The 19,246-nt window shown below is 36.6% G+C and overlaps 1 protein-coding gene across 1 annotated transcript in view; it reads right to left on the minus strand.

Moving 5' to 3' along the window:
• Nucleotides 1-6,133: 6,133 nt before the first annotated feature.
• Nucleotides 6,134-19,246, minus strand: part of PLCL1 (phospholipase C like 1 (inactive)) — a 300,618-nt gene continuing 287,505 nt past the window's right edge. The window contains exon 6 of the mRNA XM_069468909.1: nt 6,134-6,327. Coding sequence (XP_069325010.1) covers nt 6,145-6,327 — 183 coding nt within the window. The 3' untranslated portion in view covers nt 6,134-6,144. The remainder of the gene's footprint in view (nt 6,328-19,246) is intronic.

The raw sequence follows: 19,246 nt of genomic DNA on the forward strand, positions 1-19,246 counted from the left end.
CCTACCAACTTGATGTTATTCTTACCCCACATTTTCCTTTTATGTATGTTACAAATTCCGCAGTAACTTGTTATTTTTGTTTAAACAATTATTTTTTTAATACATTTAAGTAACACATTTTAATACATTTTTTATATACAGTTTTCCCCCAGTATCCACAGAGGATTGGTTCCAGACCCCCCTGCAGATACCAAAGTCTGTGCAGATGCTCAAGTTCTTTGTATTAATATATAATGGCATAGGATTTGCATATAACCTACATACATCCTCTCATATACTTTAAATCATCTCTGTGTTACTTATAATACCGAATGCAATGTAAATGCTATGTAAATAGTTTTGTACTGTATTTTTTATTGTTGTGTTATTATTTTTATTGGGTTTTTCCCCCTAATATTGTCAATCTGAGGTTGGTCTAATTCACAGTTACAGAACCTGAGACTATGGAGGGCCAACTGTATTTACCCTGCAGTTACTATTTCTTATGATCTTTATTCCTTTGTATAGATCCATATTTTTATCTGACACCATTTTCCTTCAGCTGGAGGGATTTCCTTTAACATTCTATTGATGATGAATTCAGCTTTTGAAATGTTTTGTATAACCTTCCTTTTGGAGTAGGTATAGAGATCAAGGATTCATTTTCACTGGGTATAGAATTCTAGGATTACAGTTATTGCTTCTCTTTCAGTACTTTAAAGAAGTTGCTCCACTGTCATCTCATTTACATGGTTTACAAAATCTGCTCTTTCTTATTTTCTTTGTACATGACTTTTTTCATCGTCTGCTTTTAAGATTGTCTCATTATCACTACTTTTGAACAACTTGTCTATGATGTGGCTTGCTTATTGCCACGGTTTGAATATGCTCCCCAAACTCATGTGTTGGAAACTTAATCCCAGTGCCACAGTGTTGGAAAATGGAGCCTAATAATTGGTGATCAGGTCATGATGCCTCCATCATCATGAAGGTATTAATGTCGTTATCACAGAAGTGGGTTAGTTATCTCTGGAGTGGCTCTGTTATAAAACCAATGTCTCTTTCTCATGGGCTATCTTGCCCTTCTGCCTTCTGCCCTTCTGCCATGGGATGACCCTCACCAGATGCTGGAGCCATGCTCTTAGACTTCCTAGCCTCCAGAAATGTGAGCCAAATAAACTTTTCTTTATAAATTACCCCAGTCTGTGGTATTCCATTATAGCAGCAGAAAATGGACTAATGGTTGTTTTCCTCATGTTTCTTGTCCTTGGAATTTTTTGAAAGTCTTAGATCTGTGTGTTTATAGTTTTTATTAGAAAATGAGAGTTTTCAGCCATTAGTTCCTCAAATACTATGTCTTTCCTGCCCTTCTTTTCAATTTTGTATATTAGACTTCTTGCAGTTATTTCACTGTTCACTCATGCTCTGTTCATTATGCAAATTCTCTTTTCTCTTTGTTTCTTTTTTTATAACCCTTTTACTGATATAATTTACATACTATAAAATTCACCCTTTAAAGTTTACAATTCAATATCTTTTAGTACATTCACAAAGTTGTGCAACCATCACCATTATTTCTAATTCTGGAACACTTTTGTCAAACCGATAAGAAAATTCACACCCATTATCAGTCACTCTCTATTCCCCCTCCTTCTGGCCCCTGGCAACCATTAGTCTACTTTCTGTCTCTATGGATTTGCCTACTCTGGACATTTCATATAAATGGAATTATATAATATGTGACCTTTGAGTCAGACTTCCTTCACTCACCATAATGTTTTCAGGGTTTATTCATGTTGTATAAATGTTGTATACATGTTGTATTCATGTTGTATTCATGTTGTATATCAGTACTTCCTTTATTTTTATTGTTGGGTAATCCATTGTACGAATATATGATTTTTGTTTATCCTTTCATTAGTTAATGAACATTTGGAATGTTTCCACTTTTTGGCTATTATGAATAATGCTGCTGTGAACATTTGTGTATAAGCTTTTTTGTGGATATATGTTTTCATTTCTCTTGGGTATAAACCTAGGTGTGGAATTCCTGGATTGTACGGTAACTCTATGTTTAAACTTTTGAGAAAGTGCCAAGCGATTTTCCAAAGCAGGTGCGCAATCTTACATTCCCACCACCAGTGTAGGATGGTTCTGATTTCTCTGCATTCTCACTAACACTTGTTATTATCTGTCTTTTTTATTATAACCAACTTATTTCGTGGAAGGTCATATCTCATTGGGGCTTTGATTTGTGTTTTTTAGTGGTTGATGATGTTGAACAATTTTGCATGTGCCTAATTTTCCATATGCTTATTTCCCATCTTCAGATCTTTTGCCCTTTGTTTTAAATTGAGTGTCTTTTTATTGAGTTGTAATAGTTTTTTATATATTCTGGAGGCCAGTCTCTTAATAGATACATGACTTGCAAACCTATTCAGTGGGTTGTCTTTTCACTTTATTGATGGTGTCCTTTGGAGCACAAAAGTTTTTAATTTAATAGTCAATGAACATATTTATATGCATTCAATCTCACTAGAGATTAAGGATAAACAGAAATAAGAATTTTTTAATATAGTAGATTGGCAGATTGGTAATTTGTAAATTGGTGACTTTTCATAAGAAAATGAAGTTTATTATTAGAAAAATTTGAGCATTCTCATACAGTTCTGGTGGGAATTTAAATTGAAAAGTTTTCTGCATACTATTTGGCAATGTATCTCAAAATCCCTAAAAAAAAAAAAAAAAAACCTATGTATCCTTTGACTCAACAATTCCACTTCTAGAAATTTATTCTAAAGAAAAAGTTGAATAAATTTGCAAAAATGCATTTTATCACTGCAGTGTTTACATAACAGGGAACTGGGAGAGAAAAGTCTAACAACAGTGGATTGGTTAAATGTGTTATGGTAAGCCACATAATAAGATACTATGTAATTATTAGAAATGATAATTTGCATCAAAGATCACCACCAAAGAAGTCCACAGGGTCCAGGTGTAACATAAATGTGTGAAGAGGTTCTCTAGCAAACTGGGCAGCTTATGCCCCTTTTAGAGAAGGCAGTTCCAGTTAATTGATGCCAATTAAGAAGTGTGTGTGGTGGTTGTGAGGTAGGGATACAGGGATGTCTTGTGTTGGCGGAATAGCCAATATTTTAAAAGAAGCAGGAAATTGAATTTTATGTGACATTTTCTGTTTTTCAAAAGCTGTCTATTGCTTGAACATTTTTTAAAAACATTCAGTGGCCATATAAAACACATCATTTGTGCACTAGATTCAGTTCAAAGGCCAGCAGGTCTAATGTACATATGAATTTATTGACATAGATATCCATGATATACTGTTAAAGTTTTAAAAATCCTGTTACAAACAGTTTATATACTATGATCTCACTTTTGTTAAAAATAAAAGCATATTTACATATATATAATCTCTAAACAGTGTCTGAAGAGATATAAATTAAAATGTTAATACTGGGTGATTTTTATTTTCTTTTGTATACATTTCTCTACTTTTGCATTTTTATATCGATCATTAATATTTTCTTTTAAGAAAAAAATGATATAGCACTTTGTATTTGCAGTTACAAAGGAAAGAGTTAACAGTATAGTTTAAATTTGAGAATAAATTTAAAATCAAAATCACTAAATAAATACTTTTTTTGCACATAAAATCAGACAGACCTGAGTTCAAGCCAATTCTTCCATTTAAGACCTCAGTGGCCTTGGGTTTTCTTACCTGTAAAGTGTCAGTGATATCACCTACCATCTCCGCCTCAAATCCTCTTGATGATGTGAAACTGGACAAATAAAAATAGGATTAATGTCTATAACACTACCTTACTAATATCAACACAAGCTAAGTGGCTAGAAGGGGGCTTTTTCTACTGCAGTTAAAGTCTAGAAAGGAGACAGACACTGGTAGAACGTAACAATGTAGTGGAACCATAAGAAACAAAAGGTTTTGCTTGTTTGTTTGCTATTCTATCTGGAGGCAAGAGCATCACCAGGCCTTTACCCTTCCTTGCAACTCCTCCACTCTCAGAATCCAAAGCTCCCCCTGCTTGCATTCCCTCCCTATCGAGCAAGGACACTCGGAGATGGAGCAGAGAATGGTTGACAACCCACTGCCAGACATAGCATCAGATGAAGTGGATCTGTATCGTGCTGTCAGGAATATTTAGGTAAGTCCTGAGTGTGAGCGCAGCTCTAGGACCCATGGAATAAACTAGGGACGCTATTTCCAAAGATTAAATTTGAGCCTGAAGTAAAGAAATGCATAAATACTCTTTGAGAGCTTGCCACCCCTTTATCTTTTCTTCCCACCTATCCACATTGCCAGTAAAGGCGTGAATTTACCCCAGTGGAATTCAAGGAGGTGAAGCGGTCCACAAGTAAAATCAACCAATTGGCTGATGTAAGGTGGGTTTTGCTTCTGTCTATTCCACTTCTTTTTCATCATAAAGGTCTTACATATCTGCATTCCATTATTCTTTCTACCAACAGATTACATATAATGGAGGGTAGAGAAATTTTGGGGGGCCATTGTAATTCCATTGGAAACTTGCTTTAAAATCACTTCTGGTACCTCCTGCCCAAGTGCCCAGTTTTAAAACCAGAGAGTAATCTCATCATTTCTGGTCCATAGCAATAGTGTACTCTCTAAGATATTTTTGGCATAATAACACATTTTTGTTATCTTTCCTTTTTCAATTAGCTCACAATAAAAGAAAACAATAAAAGTGCTTTTTCATCTCTTTACTCTTTCAGTAATGTGCAACATGAACATAATAGTGTTAAGAAGTCAGAAATAACTTAACACAGAAGCTATAGAAGATGTTTATATTTGCAAAATTTCAACAATTATCTTCTCTGGATTCCCCAAATTAGCATATTTGTTAATCAAATTAATTAAGAAGCTTTTCAAAATAAAAGCAGTTTTAAATAAATATATTCTTTCATAACCATAGAACATTCAGTTCTGCTGGAGGTAACAAACAATACACTCAAGTACTTTATGAAGACATCAGGGTAAAAATGATCTAGATGCAATTATAAATGTAACCTATTAGTCATTTGTTTCTTTTTGTGTGTATGTTTTCCCAAATGTGTTAAAATTATATCATAGATCTTTTGTAATCAGTTAGTTCTTAAATCATCACAAAGATGTTATCTGACCTGCAGAATTTATATCAGCTCAACGTGATGATATGATATTGTTTGAACAATATCTTTAAATTTAAATGTAGTACCCCAATCAAAGCCAAGACTTCTTAGCTACCCATGTCTGTCATAGAAAATGAATGCTAGACTCCTAGTTTGGAAAAATGAGACCTTCCTACAAATCTTGAAATTCCATAACAATATTACAGTCACATCAAAATTTGAATTACAACAGAGCTTTCAGTGTGTTTCAGAGTACCACATAGAGAGATATAAATTCTCTTATGATCAGCTCTCCACTAAAATCGTATGTTTAGTAAATGACTACAGAAAACATCCTAAAAAATGATTTTATTTAATAAATATTTTAAAGAGTTTGCTAACTGAAGAAATGACTTTTCTGCTCTTTCCAGAAATTCTGATCATCTCTTTAACGTTTTATTCACTTTTATTTCTACTTGGATTCTTAGGAATTTTTCTAATCTATATTCAGTCTATCAAAACATCTATGCTTTGATAAATTTGGCTTCCTTCAATAATAAGCTATTCTAAGATCCCTAAATTAAACGACAGAGGCAGAGAAGTAAAATTAAACACAGCAACAGGTTACAGTAAGTGCTTTTAGAATTTCAGATTAACACATTTGTCCCAAAATGGTAAAGATAAAGGAATAACTTACTAAATGAATAATGCAACACAGAATAGGTTTTAACAGAATTTCTCTCTCTTGCTCACACACACACACACACACACACGCACTCTTCTACACACATCCGCACATAGGTGTTGACACGTCTCAGAATTTGAAACATTGCTACTAAAGGTTTTAATTTAGATAAATTAACTACACTAAAATACTGACATTGTGAAAATATATGTTTAAATCCAACACCCCATACAGGACATCTTTTTGTGAACTTCTAAAAAACTTAAAGAAAACAAGAACAAGGAACCAGAGTCCTTGACAAGAAGGATGTGAGCACGTGGCAATGCTGGGCGGGCTCACAGCTTCCCGTTCTCCTCGCCACTCTCCTTCTCCTCTATGGCTTCCAGGCTGCGCTTGCTCTTGGCCTCGGCACCACTGCTGGGGGCTTTGCTCAGTCCACAAGACAAGCACGCCAGCTGGATCTGCTTCATGTTTTCTAGAGCTTCATGCTTGGCATTCTTCAACAGATCTCCTTGGCCCTACAAACAGGAAAAATAGACACAAAAGAAGAAAGTTATGGGCCAGGCACATTGAGTGACATCACTCTATAGTCTTAGTGCCATTGCTAAATGAGGAAGGAAAAAGACCCAGACCTGCAAGCTCACTTTTCCAGGGTTTAATCCAAGGTTCTTTTCTAAAATTTTTGAACGACTATGCTCTTTAAGCCAAGGACCTCAACTTGAACCTGACCTGACTCTGTGGCTGTTAGCCATCCTCTGAGATTCCTGTCTTGGGGAGCCCTCCTTTTTATGTACTGAGGACAGTCAACTCTTCCATCACCATGATTTGCGATTTTGCACACTGCTGCAGTTCCTACCCAACCTAGACTCAGCATTCCTAGGCTTGGGAGAAAACAAGGAAAAGAAGCTCTTCCTTAAAGAAGTAAAAACAAAAATAAAATCACTCCTCAGTGTACAAGAGCTTACACAGCAATGTAACTTCTGTAAAGTAAATCACATACCCCTATGCTTGGTGAGCTGGTTTTTAATATATTGGGTTATCCTGGCAATCTGCCTGTTGTTAAATTGTTAGTAACCCACATTCCTTCTGTCTTTTCCATCATCTTGAGGACAGTGTTCCCATCTGGCTGATGGAGAAAAAGTCTCCGAAGGCTCAACATGTCAATCAAAACAAAAGTAAACGAGGATTACAGAACACATGAGCTGTCATTTACATCAGTGCCCAACAGAGATCTTTTCTGCAATTTTTATTTCTTATTTTGGTTCATTGCTACAACCATCAAGTGCACATGCTGATACTGGCCCAGGGGCGGAAGGACTAAGTGTGAGGAAGCAGGAATGTTTCTACAGTGTATAGACAAAAGAGGAAGCAGCTGCTTCTCTCTCTCTCCTCTTCATTCTCACAGCCATGCCTGAGAGTATGACCTTGAAACTAAAGGACAATGTGGGAGGGTGTGTGGGTTACACCGATCGCTGGAGCGTTCTTCTATAAAGTGTAGGCTCAGGGAAAGGATAATTCACCTATTTTATGCAAGATCCTCCATGATGCACTATTATATCTTTTTAATTCAAGGAATGCTTCCTTAGGGTATATGAGGAAGCTTGTGTTTTAAAAAGCCTCGGGATATTTCATTCCACAAAATCTATACAGGCACTTTCCAATTCTACCTTATGTAATAATAGCTAAATCCTTCTAATAACAGTCTTTGACTATATAGGATGAATAAACAGTTGGGCTTTGCCTAATGTTTGTGCTAAAGTAAACTTTCCTTCAAGTACCTCAGTCATGGCCCGGGATTTTAGAAGACTGGGAGGCTGTATCGTTTAGGCTTCTCGTGAAGAGAAATGAAGCTGAGCCTGATGAGGTTACATGACTGGCTCAAGGTCACAGCCGGATACTGACTGAGCTGGGACCCAAGTTCAGGTCTTTGGCCTCCTGCATCGGTGCTCTGTGCCACACACTATGTTTATAATCTAGTCTAAGACTAAACGCTGAAGATTAGAGACTGAAGACTCTGTCAGAGCGAGACACATTTTCTAAGGAAAAAATATTCACTTCACGAGCAGAATTTGGGCAGTCTATTCTTAACCGTATAGGCACAATGAAAGAGTCCCCTCTGGACATTGAAAGTGAAGTCACATCCACTTTAAAAACTGCAACTCTTAAGCAATAGTAATAACACAAGAACGTATAGAGTGCTGACTCTGTGCAGGCTCTTCTTTGTGTTTTGTGTTCATTCTTTCAATCTCCACAACATCCCAGTGAGATAGGCACTTTCATTATTCTCAATTTACTGATGAAAAAACTGAGGCCCAGAGCAATCACCTTTCCCAAAGTCACACTGCTGCTAAGTGGTAGAGCTGGGACTTAAAGTCCAGAAGTTGGCTCCGGAGTCCGTGGTCTTTAACCACCCACGATGTGGCATCTTTTAAAGGCAAAGCATGAACTCTCCACAAAGCACATTAGAGCCTCCTGTTCACTGTTACCCATGGAAACAACACAGGTAAAAAGGAAAGCATTGCCCCTGGGTCACAGCCTGACAGAACTTAGAAACGGATCTAGAGTCAGGAAGGTAAGAAGCAAGAACACACTGGCAGGGACAAAAGTCAGAGTATCTTCCACCAATTTCTCCCTGGGCCACTTTCTCTTCTGTAAAATAGATGAAAATAACCTTTGGTCTTTCTCATAGTTCTAAGACTAAAGAAAATATGTCAAAGAGCTGTTTATCATTTAAATAATCAGAAGAATAGGAATTGCAATGCTATAAGGTGATCTGGAAAGCAGTTAACATTATCTACTGCTATAATAAATACCTTTGTACTGTGTAAATTTTAATATAAATTTGACTAACTTGTTTAAAATGCATCTACAAGAGTCTGTTTTACAGATATTTAGCATTACTGTTTTTACAAATGGAAAAATTTCTTTAAAAACAAACTATTAATAATGAGATTATACCCACTTTCATTTTCAGAATATTACTTCTGTTTCCTTTTCATTTAGTTTTGAAATTTTCCTCAAGCATTTTGAAAGCATCACAAAAGCAAAACTGGCATCTTCCATAATTGCAAGAGAACAGTGAAATATGCAAAAACAAAAAATTTGATGCTACTAATCCATATGGTTCTCACATCCCTTTTTTCCTATAGCATATTTATTTCCTATGAAACATACTTTAATCAGCCAGAATGTCATCTCATTGGTTCTGAGAGGTGGCATCCACGCCTAAATGCCAGACTGTGCCAGTTCTAGTATACAGAAGTCAGTCTCTCTAGAAAACAATGACCAATTGGAGAAAACAGTTTGTACCAGTGCACAAGAACACAACTATATCATTTCCTGATAACCCAGGAGACAACACGTACCGGCTGCACGATATAGGCAGAAAAACAAATAGAAAGACCAGAAGTTAAAACTATTAACTAATAAAGGATGAAAAAATGAAAGGCTAAGTTGTGAAAAGTGTATGTTGAAACATTTATGTAACATTTTATCTTCTATTTATTAAGAAAGAGGAATAGAGATCATCTTTCTGTTGATGGTTCAAGGAATCACATACTTTCTTTGGGTCATTCTAATTAAGTTATGAGAACCAGAAAAGACCCATTGTAGGCAAAATTGCAGAGAGGGTGAAGTTGATTCTTAACAACCCCAGTCCTAGCATTCCTTTTTTGTGCTGCAATTTCCCATTTTATGTGCAGCAATTTCCCCTAACCATCTAGCAACCTCTCTACTCTGTCACAAACACCCACAAGCTCCTCCTAACTGGCCAGGTTACACCAGATCTCCCCCCAAACATCTTTGTCCTGTGTACCATTTCCTCCAAGATGTATTAGCTACAGTATTCAGATCAGCTAAGCCATTTAAAGCTATTAGTCTGTAGTTTGTATTTAAGGATTATTCTAACAGTGCATTCTTAAGAATATGCTTTAATCCTATTCTCCTCAAACAGAGGTCTTAGGGGAGGAAGAGGAAAGGAGAGAAGTCAAGCAGAATTCATTTTACTTGGTGGGATATAAACTGAAACACCTTTTGTATACTAAAGTAGGTCTGGGATTGTCATGGCATGGAATGCAAAATTAAGGTATAATTTGACCACTGAACACTCAGCTTGAAAGAAATGTCAAGCTGCTATCAGCATTTCTACGCTAACAACCCGATGGGGATTTATAGTTTCCCTCTTCTGGTACTAGGAATGCTTCAGGAAAAACAAAAGAGAAGGACTGCCTTACCCCAAAGGAAAGTGTGGGTAACAGAGAGCGTCTCAGGCAGGCTGATGCTAAGGGGCTAACAGGACTAACGGAAGTCCCAACAGCAACGGCGATCATTCAGCCTTCACAGTTATTTAGCTTCTGAACGTGTGATTCCATGGCAGTTCCAACACGTTTAGAAAGTAACACTTAGAGTCATGGAAAACCACAGGGATCATTGCAGAAATTTTGAATCCAAAACTTGGTGATGATTAATGAATATTGAAAAAACAAACACTAAGCATTCCTTACCAAATCCTTCCCACTGCATTAAACTGCAATTCAAACGCATTATCTAGAAATCAGTAAATATCTGATGCAATTTAGATTGCAAACCGGCTGCTGTACCATATCACCACAATTATGATTACTACTAATAAATTTATCACTGACAATAAAATATTATCACAACACTAAACAGTAGCTAACATTTATTGAACACTTAGTATATACTAAGTGTAAACCAATTGGCACACATTATCTCATTATATAATAACTATAAAAGAGGTTAGAATTCTAAATGGGAATTATCTATTCATTATGTATTTTATAATCTATCAAAAGATATTTGGGATTTGTGTTATTCCTGTTCTTACTAAGAAACGCAGTCCCCCCACCTCATTTGAAAATAGCTTTGGCTAACATCTGGCACGGTAACTCACAAAAGACATCCCATGGCTCCTTCACACCCATTTTTCCCATGAACTGCACTATCCCTTGTGATATCAGTGCACAAAAGAGCAGGAGAACATAATAACTACTGTCCTCATCACGTGTGAAGGAAATGCGTGGGTTGTTTCAGACCTTACCACAAATATTTAAAGCAGTTAACTGGGACTCTGGGAATGGAAAGCCACTCACGTATACACAACTACACACATAAACAAATGCAGCTCTGTCTCCAGGCCAACTCACATGGGTGTCTTTGAGCACACACTCAACAGCAGACCGATTTCCCTGACATTCTTTCTCTGAGAGAGTCACATCCACATCTAGAGTCACCCATGGATTGCACTGCAGTAAAAGTCAGCCGCAGACACCACCAGGGGATGAGCAGCTGTTGATTTGCTCCCGCTCCCACTGGTGGACCACACTGCGGTAGGCTGTGCACCACTGCTGTCTTACTAGTTCAAAGACCATGCTTTGGGGGAATCTCTTCATCATTTAAAGAAGATAAATACTTTGCTCCAAAGAGGTAAAAAAAACAAAACAAAACAAAAAAACCTGTTACAATGTCCTCTACTTGAGCATTTGAGAAAACAGCAGATCAAAAATGTTTTGATGTCCTGACAGATGTACTTCTCTTGATGTTACACTTCTGGTATGTTGCTGTGTTGGGAATATTGGGTAAAGCTATTCAAAGACGGCCTGTGAAAGCCTAGCTGTGTAGGGAATGTATACAAGATGTTAACAAGAGTTACAAGGCACAAAGTCATAGCCATCATGTATAAAATACTTTAACTGCACAAAAATAGAAGTTTCTATTGCATTGAGTTACAGATGCTCAGATTTATTATTTTTCAACACCTTGGCAACCAAATATTTCAACTACATTCTACTTGCCATTTTTTTTTTTTTTTTTTTTTTTTGAGACAGAGTCTCACTCTGTTGCCCGGGCTAGAGTGCCGTGGCATCAGCCTAGCTCGCAGCTACCTCAAACTCCTGGGCTCGAGGGGTCCTCCTGCTTCAGCTTCCCAAGTAGCTGGAACTACAGGCATGAGCCACCATGCCCGGCTAATTTTTACTATATACATTTTTAGTTGTCCAGCTAATTTCTTTCTATTTTTTTAGTAGAGACAGGGTCTCGCTCCTGCTCAGGCTGGTCTCAAACTTGTGACCTCGAGCGATCCACCCACCTCAGCCTCCCAGAGTGCTAGGATTACAGGCGTGAGCCACCGTGCCCAGCCTTTACTTGCCATTTTAAAAGTTGAATTTTTTTATACTCTGGTTTCTCTTCAGATCATATAAATCTTTCGCCTTTTAAAAGTTGAATTTTTACTCCATGAACAGTCAAGAAATACAAATGAATAGCCATACAGTAGTTCTGGTCTAACAGTCTCTCTTGATGGAGCTTTGTCTGTTAGCCTTCTGAAACTCTAACCTCAAAAAAACGAAACTTTGCCTTTCAAATCTTTAGTATACAATAAAATTAAATATAATTTCTATAGGAATAGAAAAGTAATTACATTGAATATGCTCACCTAAGCCATTAGATTTTATAATTTTAAATAAAGCATATCTTTTAAATTAGTTTTGTGACTGATACATTTCAGAACTCATCATAAACTCCAATAAATTGAGTAGTTCTCAAAACTATGGAAACAGAACATAAATAAGTCTTTTTAATACCTGAGAATCTAGTTCCCAAGGAAAATAATTTATAAAGTATAGAAGATATTTTTTAAAAATTTTAAGAATAATTTAATGCCAGGGTCCTCACAAAATTATAAAATGTAGCAGATGACATATTTAATAAGCACAACTATACAAAAGGCTCTACGAAGTTTGAAGTCATAGTCTGTTAAAATTCAACATCATAAAAATTCCATGTGAAAGTTAGATTTAAAAGATATTCTTTTCCCACATTTCTTTCTCAAATAACATACTGCATTATACAATTATCTTTTCATTAGGAAATCCTGACTAATCTGAAAGCTGAAGGAATGAAGGACTTTAGTTACTTTAAAATGATAATTAACTGCATCTTAAGCAGAAAACCTTTGTATTGGCCATGTTTTTAAAAAATACTTTTTAATATATAGCAGACTATTTTCATGTCCTGGTATATGCAGAGTACTATACACAAATGAAGTAGTTTAAGATTATTTAAACAATGCTCACTAATAATATGATAATAAAATTAGTAATAATCCAGTAGCAACAGTGATGACAACAGTTACTGTTACTGGTGGGCGATATCTGCATTACTCAGTAAAACCCACTGCACTGAGATGCACTTGTTGACCAGAGCTTTAAAAAGATGTATGAAAATTTCATGTCTCAAATTCTCACTTAACTGTTCCTACTCTACTTTGTTCTAAGCTACGTATATACGAACTGAGACATACCCATCTCCTCCCTTTGCTTTAGAACAATGGTGGTCTCCCTTAGGTATCAATGAGGACTTGGGCTGAAATTTTTGCTTTATCCATCTATCCAGCAAACAAATTATTTATTAAACACTTACATATATCAGTCTTTGTCTTTGGTCTATGGTTCTGAACCCTATCAAAACCAAGGCCTTTTAAAACAAATATTTTATAATGTTTCCTTTATTATCCTAGAATTGAATTAATAAATAATATAACCTATTTATACATTATTAAAAATAAGTAAATATAGTACCCTAGCTATAATATAAAGGACAAATAAAAGAATGGCCATTTAAAATAAAAATAAAATAGCATGTATTACAATATGTGGATGCTCAGTCAGGCACACTAGAAACAATAACAGAGCAGGCAGATGCCTGTACTTGGTTAATATGAATGCATTTACTTAATAAGAAGGTCATGCCAGTCCACATAAAAATATATAGGAAATGATCATGCAAATATAGATAGATACAAGTATGAAAACAAATAATGGCAGCAGACCAGACTTATTTGCATATAAGAAAAGAATGAAGAAAATAACCTTAATTAAGGTAGGGATAACATGCCAAGACAAGTACAGACTCCACCACAGAGAAAAAAATCTGATAATCCCACAAGTGAGGAAGCAAATAATGTCCATACACCAGGCCAAAATTGCCAAACCTTCAAAAGTACTTCAAAGGACATTTTTCTTGTGATTGATAATATCAGCTTCTACTTCATGGGACCCAGTGGGATGCCTACCATGGATCGTCAATAATTTCAAATAAACCATCAAATTAAAACCATTATCGCACTTCCCAGTTTGTTCCAATATTACTGTATAACAATTGTACAGAATGCCCAGAGTGAATAAATTATTCAATAATTTGGAACAATGTCTTTATTTCATTTAGATTTCCCTCTCAGTAACTACCTTTTACTCATACATTGAGCCCTTAACACAATTCTTTGAAAAAAAAAATTAATATCATATACTAAGGTACTCCAATTTGTATTTTAGAGGGTTTAGGCAGTCAGGACTTAATGGAAGTCTTGCAGGACACAGGGCAATTTTTCATTGTGTTGTGCTGTTCTGCAGTATGCAGGACCTATAGCATTTCTGGCCCTTCCCCCTAAATGCCAGGAGAATCCTCCCGATCACCTCCACAGTTTCCCAGAACACCCCTAGGGGGCTGTACTGAACCCACTGGGAAACACTGGGCTGGACTGGAGGTGGGTGGGCACAATAGTGATCACAGACACCATCCCACCCCCACAGAACTTAAGTCTAGTGAAAGATAAAGGCATATATCAAATAGCCTCAGACATGAAGTTATGTCTAATCACAAGTTGTGCTAAGTACTTGAGGGAAAGGAATGTATTGCTGTGAGCACATGTAGTCTAGAGCGTCAGACAAGGCTTCTCTGAGAAAGTGACAACAGAGAACAATTTGAAAAATGAGCTGACATCTTCTCTTCTTTCTTGGCATCTTCCAATCAGTGAAACATGGTACAAGCATTTTTGATGCTTGCCTTTAGTCTTCAGTCCTCCTATATAGTCTATCAGATACAGATATAGATGGTATGGAAGAGTGTTCTGGAAGGATACCTCCTCTATGGCACAGCACTGAAGTTGCCTAATGCATCCCATTTTCCCTTATATTTTCTCTATTTAGAATTTATTTTGTTTCCTTGAAATGTATACCTGGAAGAAACACTGTAAGTGGAAAACACTCAATAAAGTATCATCTAGTGACAGGATCATTCGGTTCTGCTAAATAAGGGTTCTTAGTAATTATTTCAAAGTTTTGAGACATTTGAAGGACTGTTTTTATAACTTTACAGATGAAGAAATATACTCAAAAAAGCTAAAGAATTATATTGCCCAGGTTCACACAGGACAGAAATGTGAAAGAAATAACAATAATGCCTGCTTCCCAGGCCAATAGAGGCTTTTTAGTCACTGTTTTTTTGGTTTTGGTGGGGGGTTTTTGTGCATTATGTATATTACATAATATGTTGCACCTGTTATCTGAGACTGCCGTCTCCAACCCCTGGGCCATGGACCAGTACTGGGCCTGTTAGGAACCAGGCTGCACAGCAGGAGGTGAATGACAGGTAGGCGTGGTACAAGTGAAGCTTCATCCGTATTTACAGCCGCTCCCGGTCACTCACATTACCATATAAGTTCTGCCTCCCGTCAGATAGGCAGTGGCATTAGATTCTCATTGGAGCATGAACCCTACTATAAACTGCACCTGTGAGGGATCTAGGTTGCACACTCCTTATGAGAATCTAATGCCTGATCATCCGAGGTGGAGCTGAGGGGGCGATGCTACTGCTGGGGAGCGGCTGCAAATACAGATTATCTCATTAGCAGAGAGGTTTGATTGCACAATGAATATAATGCGCTTGAATCATCCTGAAACCATCCACCCCCACCCCCACCCCCAGTCTGTGGAAAAAATTGTCTTCCATGAAACTGGTCCCTGGTGCCAGTTGGAGACCACTGATCTAATAGATCTTAGAAATGCAGAGAAGAAAATATAGCTTAAGACCTTGGTTCATAAAAGAAAAAATCTCCGATAGAAACCTATGAATGTCCCAGACATAAATACTACCCTTATGTTGATACTTTGATTTCTGACTTTCGTCTTCAATGTGAGTACAGGGTTTGGAAGCATTTAATAATTTTAATCTGAGCCAAATTATCAGAAAAGTGAAATACAAAAGCAATGGTAGAAAATTCATGAGTGGGGTAAGTGCTAGAAAAAAATGACTGGTTTTCAATTTAAAGATATCATCATAAGCCCTGATAGATCAGATTCCAAGAGAAGATAATTGAAGAAGCAAATTCATGACAGGCACAGCTGAACATTTTAAAGGATGTTATTAATTTGAGGACTGCTCAATTAATTCTCAGACCCCTGGGATGGCAATTTCTCCTTGCAGTACCCATGAGCCCAAAAACCTCCCACAAAAGTTGGCTGCCTAGACGGCAGCACACACAGCTGAGGAGTAGAACCAGAACTCCAGGAGAGATGAAGGAATACATCTGAGTCTAAGGATCCCACATTTCTCTCATATAATAATGATTTGACCTACAGACTTTGAACTGTAACTATATTGCTATTCTTATAGGTTAACTTACAGTATCAGCTCCACTCATACTGTACCTGGGATCAAATCCTGGCTCCACGACTTAATAGCTTTTTGACCTTAGGCAAGACCATTCAGTGCCTCAGTTTCCTCATCCATAAAATAGCTATAATAATTGTACCCATCTCATAAATTTATTGTGTGACTAAGAGAGATAATGCAGTAAATCATTTAGAATAATGCCTGGCATACGTGGCAAACTCATGATTGTTAGCAACTATTATTCTATCAGCAGAAATGACAATGTTATAGACGAGTCCACTGTACTTTACATCACAAAATGGGAGAAAACAAAAACACCTTGAAACTTAAAAAGACAAGTTAACAGAGTGGGGAGAACAAACTGTTACTGAGAATAAAAGATAGGATTACGTCAGTCATTCATCCTATGAAAGACCTCATAATGTTTAAAATGAGAAGAATAACAACTGCATTAATGTGGGAATTTTCCTTGGGGGACCCCAGAAAGTGTCACCCTTCCCTCTCCTAAAGCTTCTTTTCTTTTTTTTTAATTTAGAGGCTACAACATTGTTCAGTTTAAAACACCGAAGCGTTGCTCACTATTGGAATAAAAAATTTAAAACAGCTGTTTCATTTAAGCCAGATGAGAAAGTAAAAATGAACTGAAATCATCTGTCACTGAAAGAAATTAATGACAAACATTATCTTTTGTGACAGACCTGTTTTATTTCTGAAGATACCATAAGATAATCTCCTACAAGGGTGTTCTGTTTAAGAAGCCATCTGTCTGCTTTGGGCAAATGACTGCGAGCCTAATCCACTTACAGAAAATGTCAACAAAATTGCTTCAACACCAGTGAGCTGAATAATAGAAAACCCCAAGCTAAACTTTAAAAATATGATTCAACTGCAGGGAGCTTTATGAATTTAGGTTTGTGTGATGATACTGGTATCCTGAACATTCTCTCGCAGTCATTTTGACAAAAGAACCATTCAATGAAACAACAGAAGTCACTGCTTGTTGATTCCCCTGTTCTCTGCTCTTTCCTTCCCATTATTGTGATCATCTGCCTCTATGTCAACAGAACTAATAAGAAAGGACAGAAAATTAATATCAATCTTTAGCAAGGTGACAAAGGTAATTGCATTGCAAATGAAACCCTAATAATAGATGGTCATCAGCACACTTCACAAACACTGTTTAAAAGTTCCAATATCTCAAATTAACTTTCCATGGATAATAAATGACCCTGAAATCTAAATTCATACTACCACCTTGAGCACCATTAGCCAAATACAGAAGGGACTTTTATAGAAACTTCCACTTAGCCAACTCATGCTATTTCCATTTCAAAAAGATCATTTACAACAGCATGAAAAACTAGGATTCTCCAAATCCTGGAGAAGACAAAGGATATAGAGATAGTTACTAATATTAGAAGAATAGTTTAAAAATATATTCTGGTATTTGCTTGGTATGATTTCACTTTCAGAAGTTACTGATTAATTATTGCTCACATTACTGGTTATTTGATCTATCCAAAAAATAATTTTGCAAAAATGCCAGAATAGAAGTGCAAATGCAATAACAGGTCCACAACCAGAATGAACTGATCACAGAATGGTTTCAGCTGCTTCACCACCTCCACAGTGCTGTGAATTTCAGCAAGTAAGTGGTTTTCGTGACAACTGATCGTGTGTCGCACAACTCTAGGGGCACAATTCACACTGCCATCTATGTGCATGGCATTTCCTACAGCCCAAAGCCAGTTGCATTGCATCTGGTCTAGACATGTCCTTTGACCAAGTGCATTGATTCTTTATTCTCTGCAAAATCATAATTCTTTTAAAGAGGCTGAAATTGTCTCCTTCGAGAGTGAATCATGGCATGTACAGGGCCAGCCTGTCTAGTGGCCTTTGTAGGCACCATTTATGCTAGCATGAGTTCCAGGTTCAGTGTCAGTTGGAGTGGCCAGTTATTAGCAAGACATTGTCAAAGGGGCAACTGCCCTTCCACCCAATGAGTCTTTTTTTTTTTTTTAATGAATGAGGCTAAGACAGCTATCAAATAAAATGTCCTACTTCTTAAATAGTTAAATTGAGGATGTGGCCAACTCAGCTTTCTCCACTATGACTGGCTTGGGGATTTGGTCATTAATGAGATATTCCCTCTTGGTGCCCCAAATCCGGTGGAGCATTTGCTTGAACAATAGACTAATGTCACTCCAAGGAAATGTTAAGACCTATTTTCCCTAATCTGAGATTGGCTCAAGTTTCAGATCTCAAACTCAAGCCATCCGCAACATTAAACTAATAGCAACACATTTTCCTCCAACTTTCCATGTTTATTTCAAAATTTTTCAATCTTACACAAAAGCTGAATAAATAGCATCCATATTTCCCAACTGTTCATTTTGGACCATGTTGGCTTGATAGACTTATCTATCCTCATCTATCTAATTATGTATAGTTCACCCTAAATACTTCAGTGCACATATCGTGAAAATAAGGACATTCTACATAACCACAATGCTGTTATTACTCCAAAGAAATTAACATTCCTTCAGTAATTTCATCTGATATATAGTCATATTAAATTTTCCCAGAAGTCCCCAAACATCTTTTATTGTTTTTTTTAAAATCCAGAATCCAATCACACATTACTGGCATCTTTGAAAATAATGACCCAGTTATGTGAATAAAGTACAAGCACGTGTGACAGCGAGTGCAGTGGAAACTCAACAGCAAGTTCACAGCAGTAAATACCACTCACTCAGAAGACAAACGTTTCCACAGCTTCTCTCCCGTCAACTTTATGGAATATGCACCATTAAATCATCACATACACTTGTCAAAACATTTCTTCTAAATGTCAAATACCATCACTCTTACATTCTTATTTTTAAATCAACTTTATAAGTATATATGCTTAGAAAAATTCACCATACATTGACTAAACCCATATAATTTTTTTGAGTGTCAAGCTGATGC

Source organism: Eulemur rufifrons, chromosome 1 (assembly GCF_041146395.1).
Source record: "Eulemur rufifrons isolate Redbay chromosome 1, OSU_ERuf_1, whole genome shotgun sequence".
Lineage (NCBI taxonomy): Eukaryota > Metazoa > Chordata > Mammalia > Primates > Lemuridae > Eulemur > Eulemur rufifrons.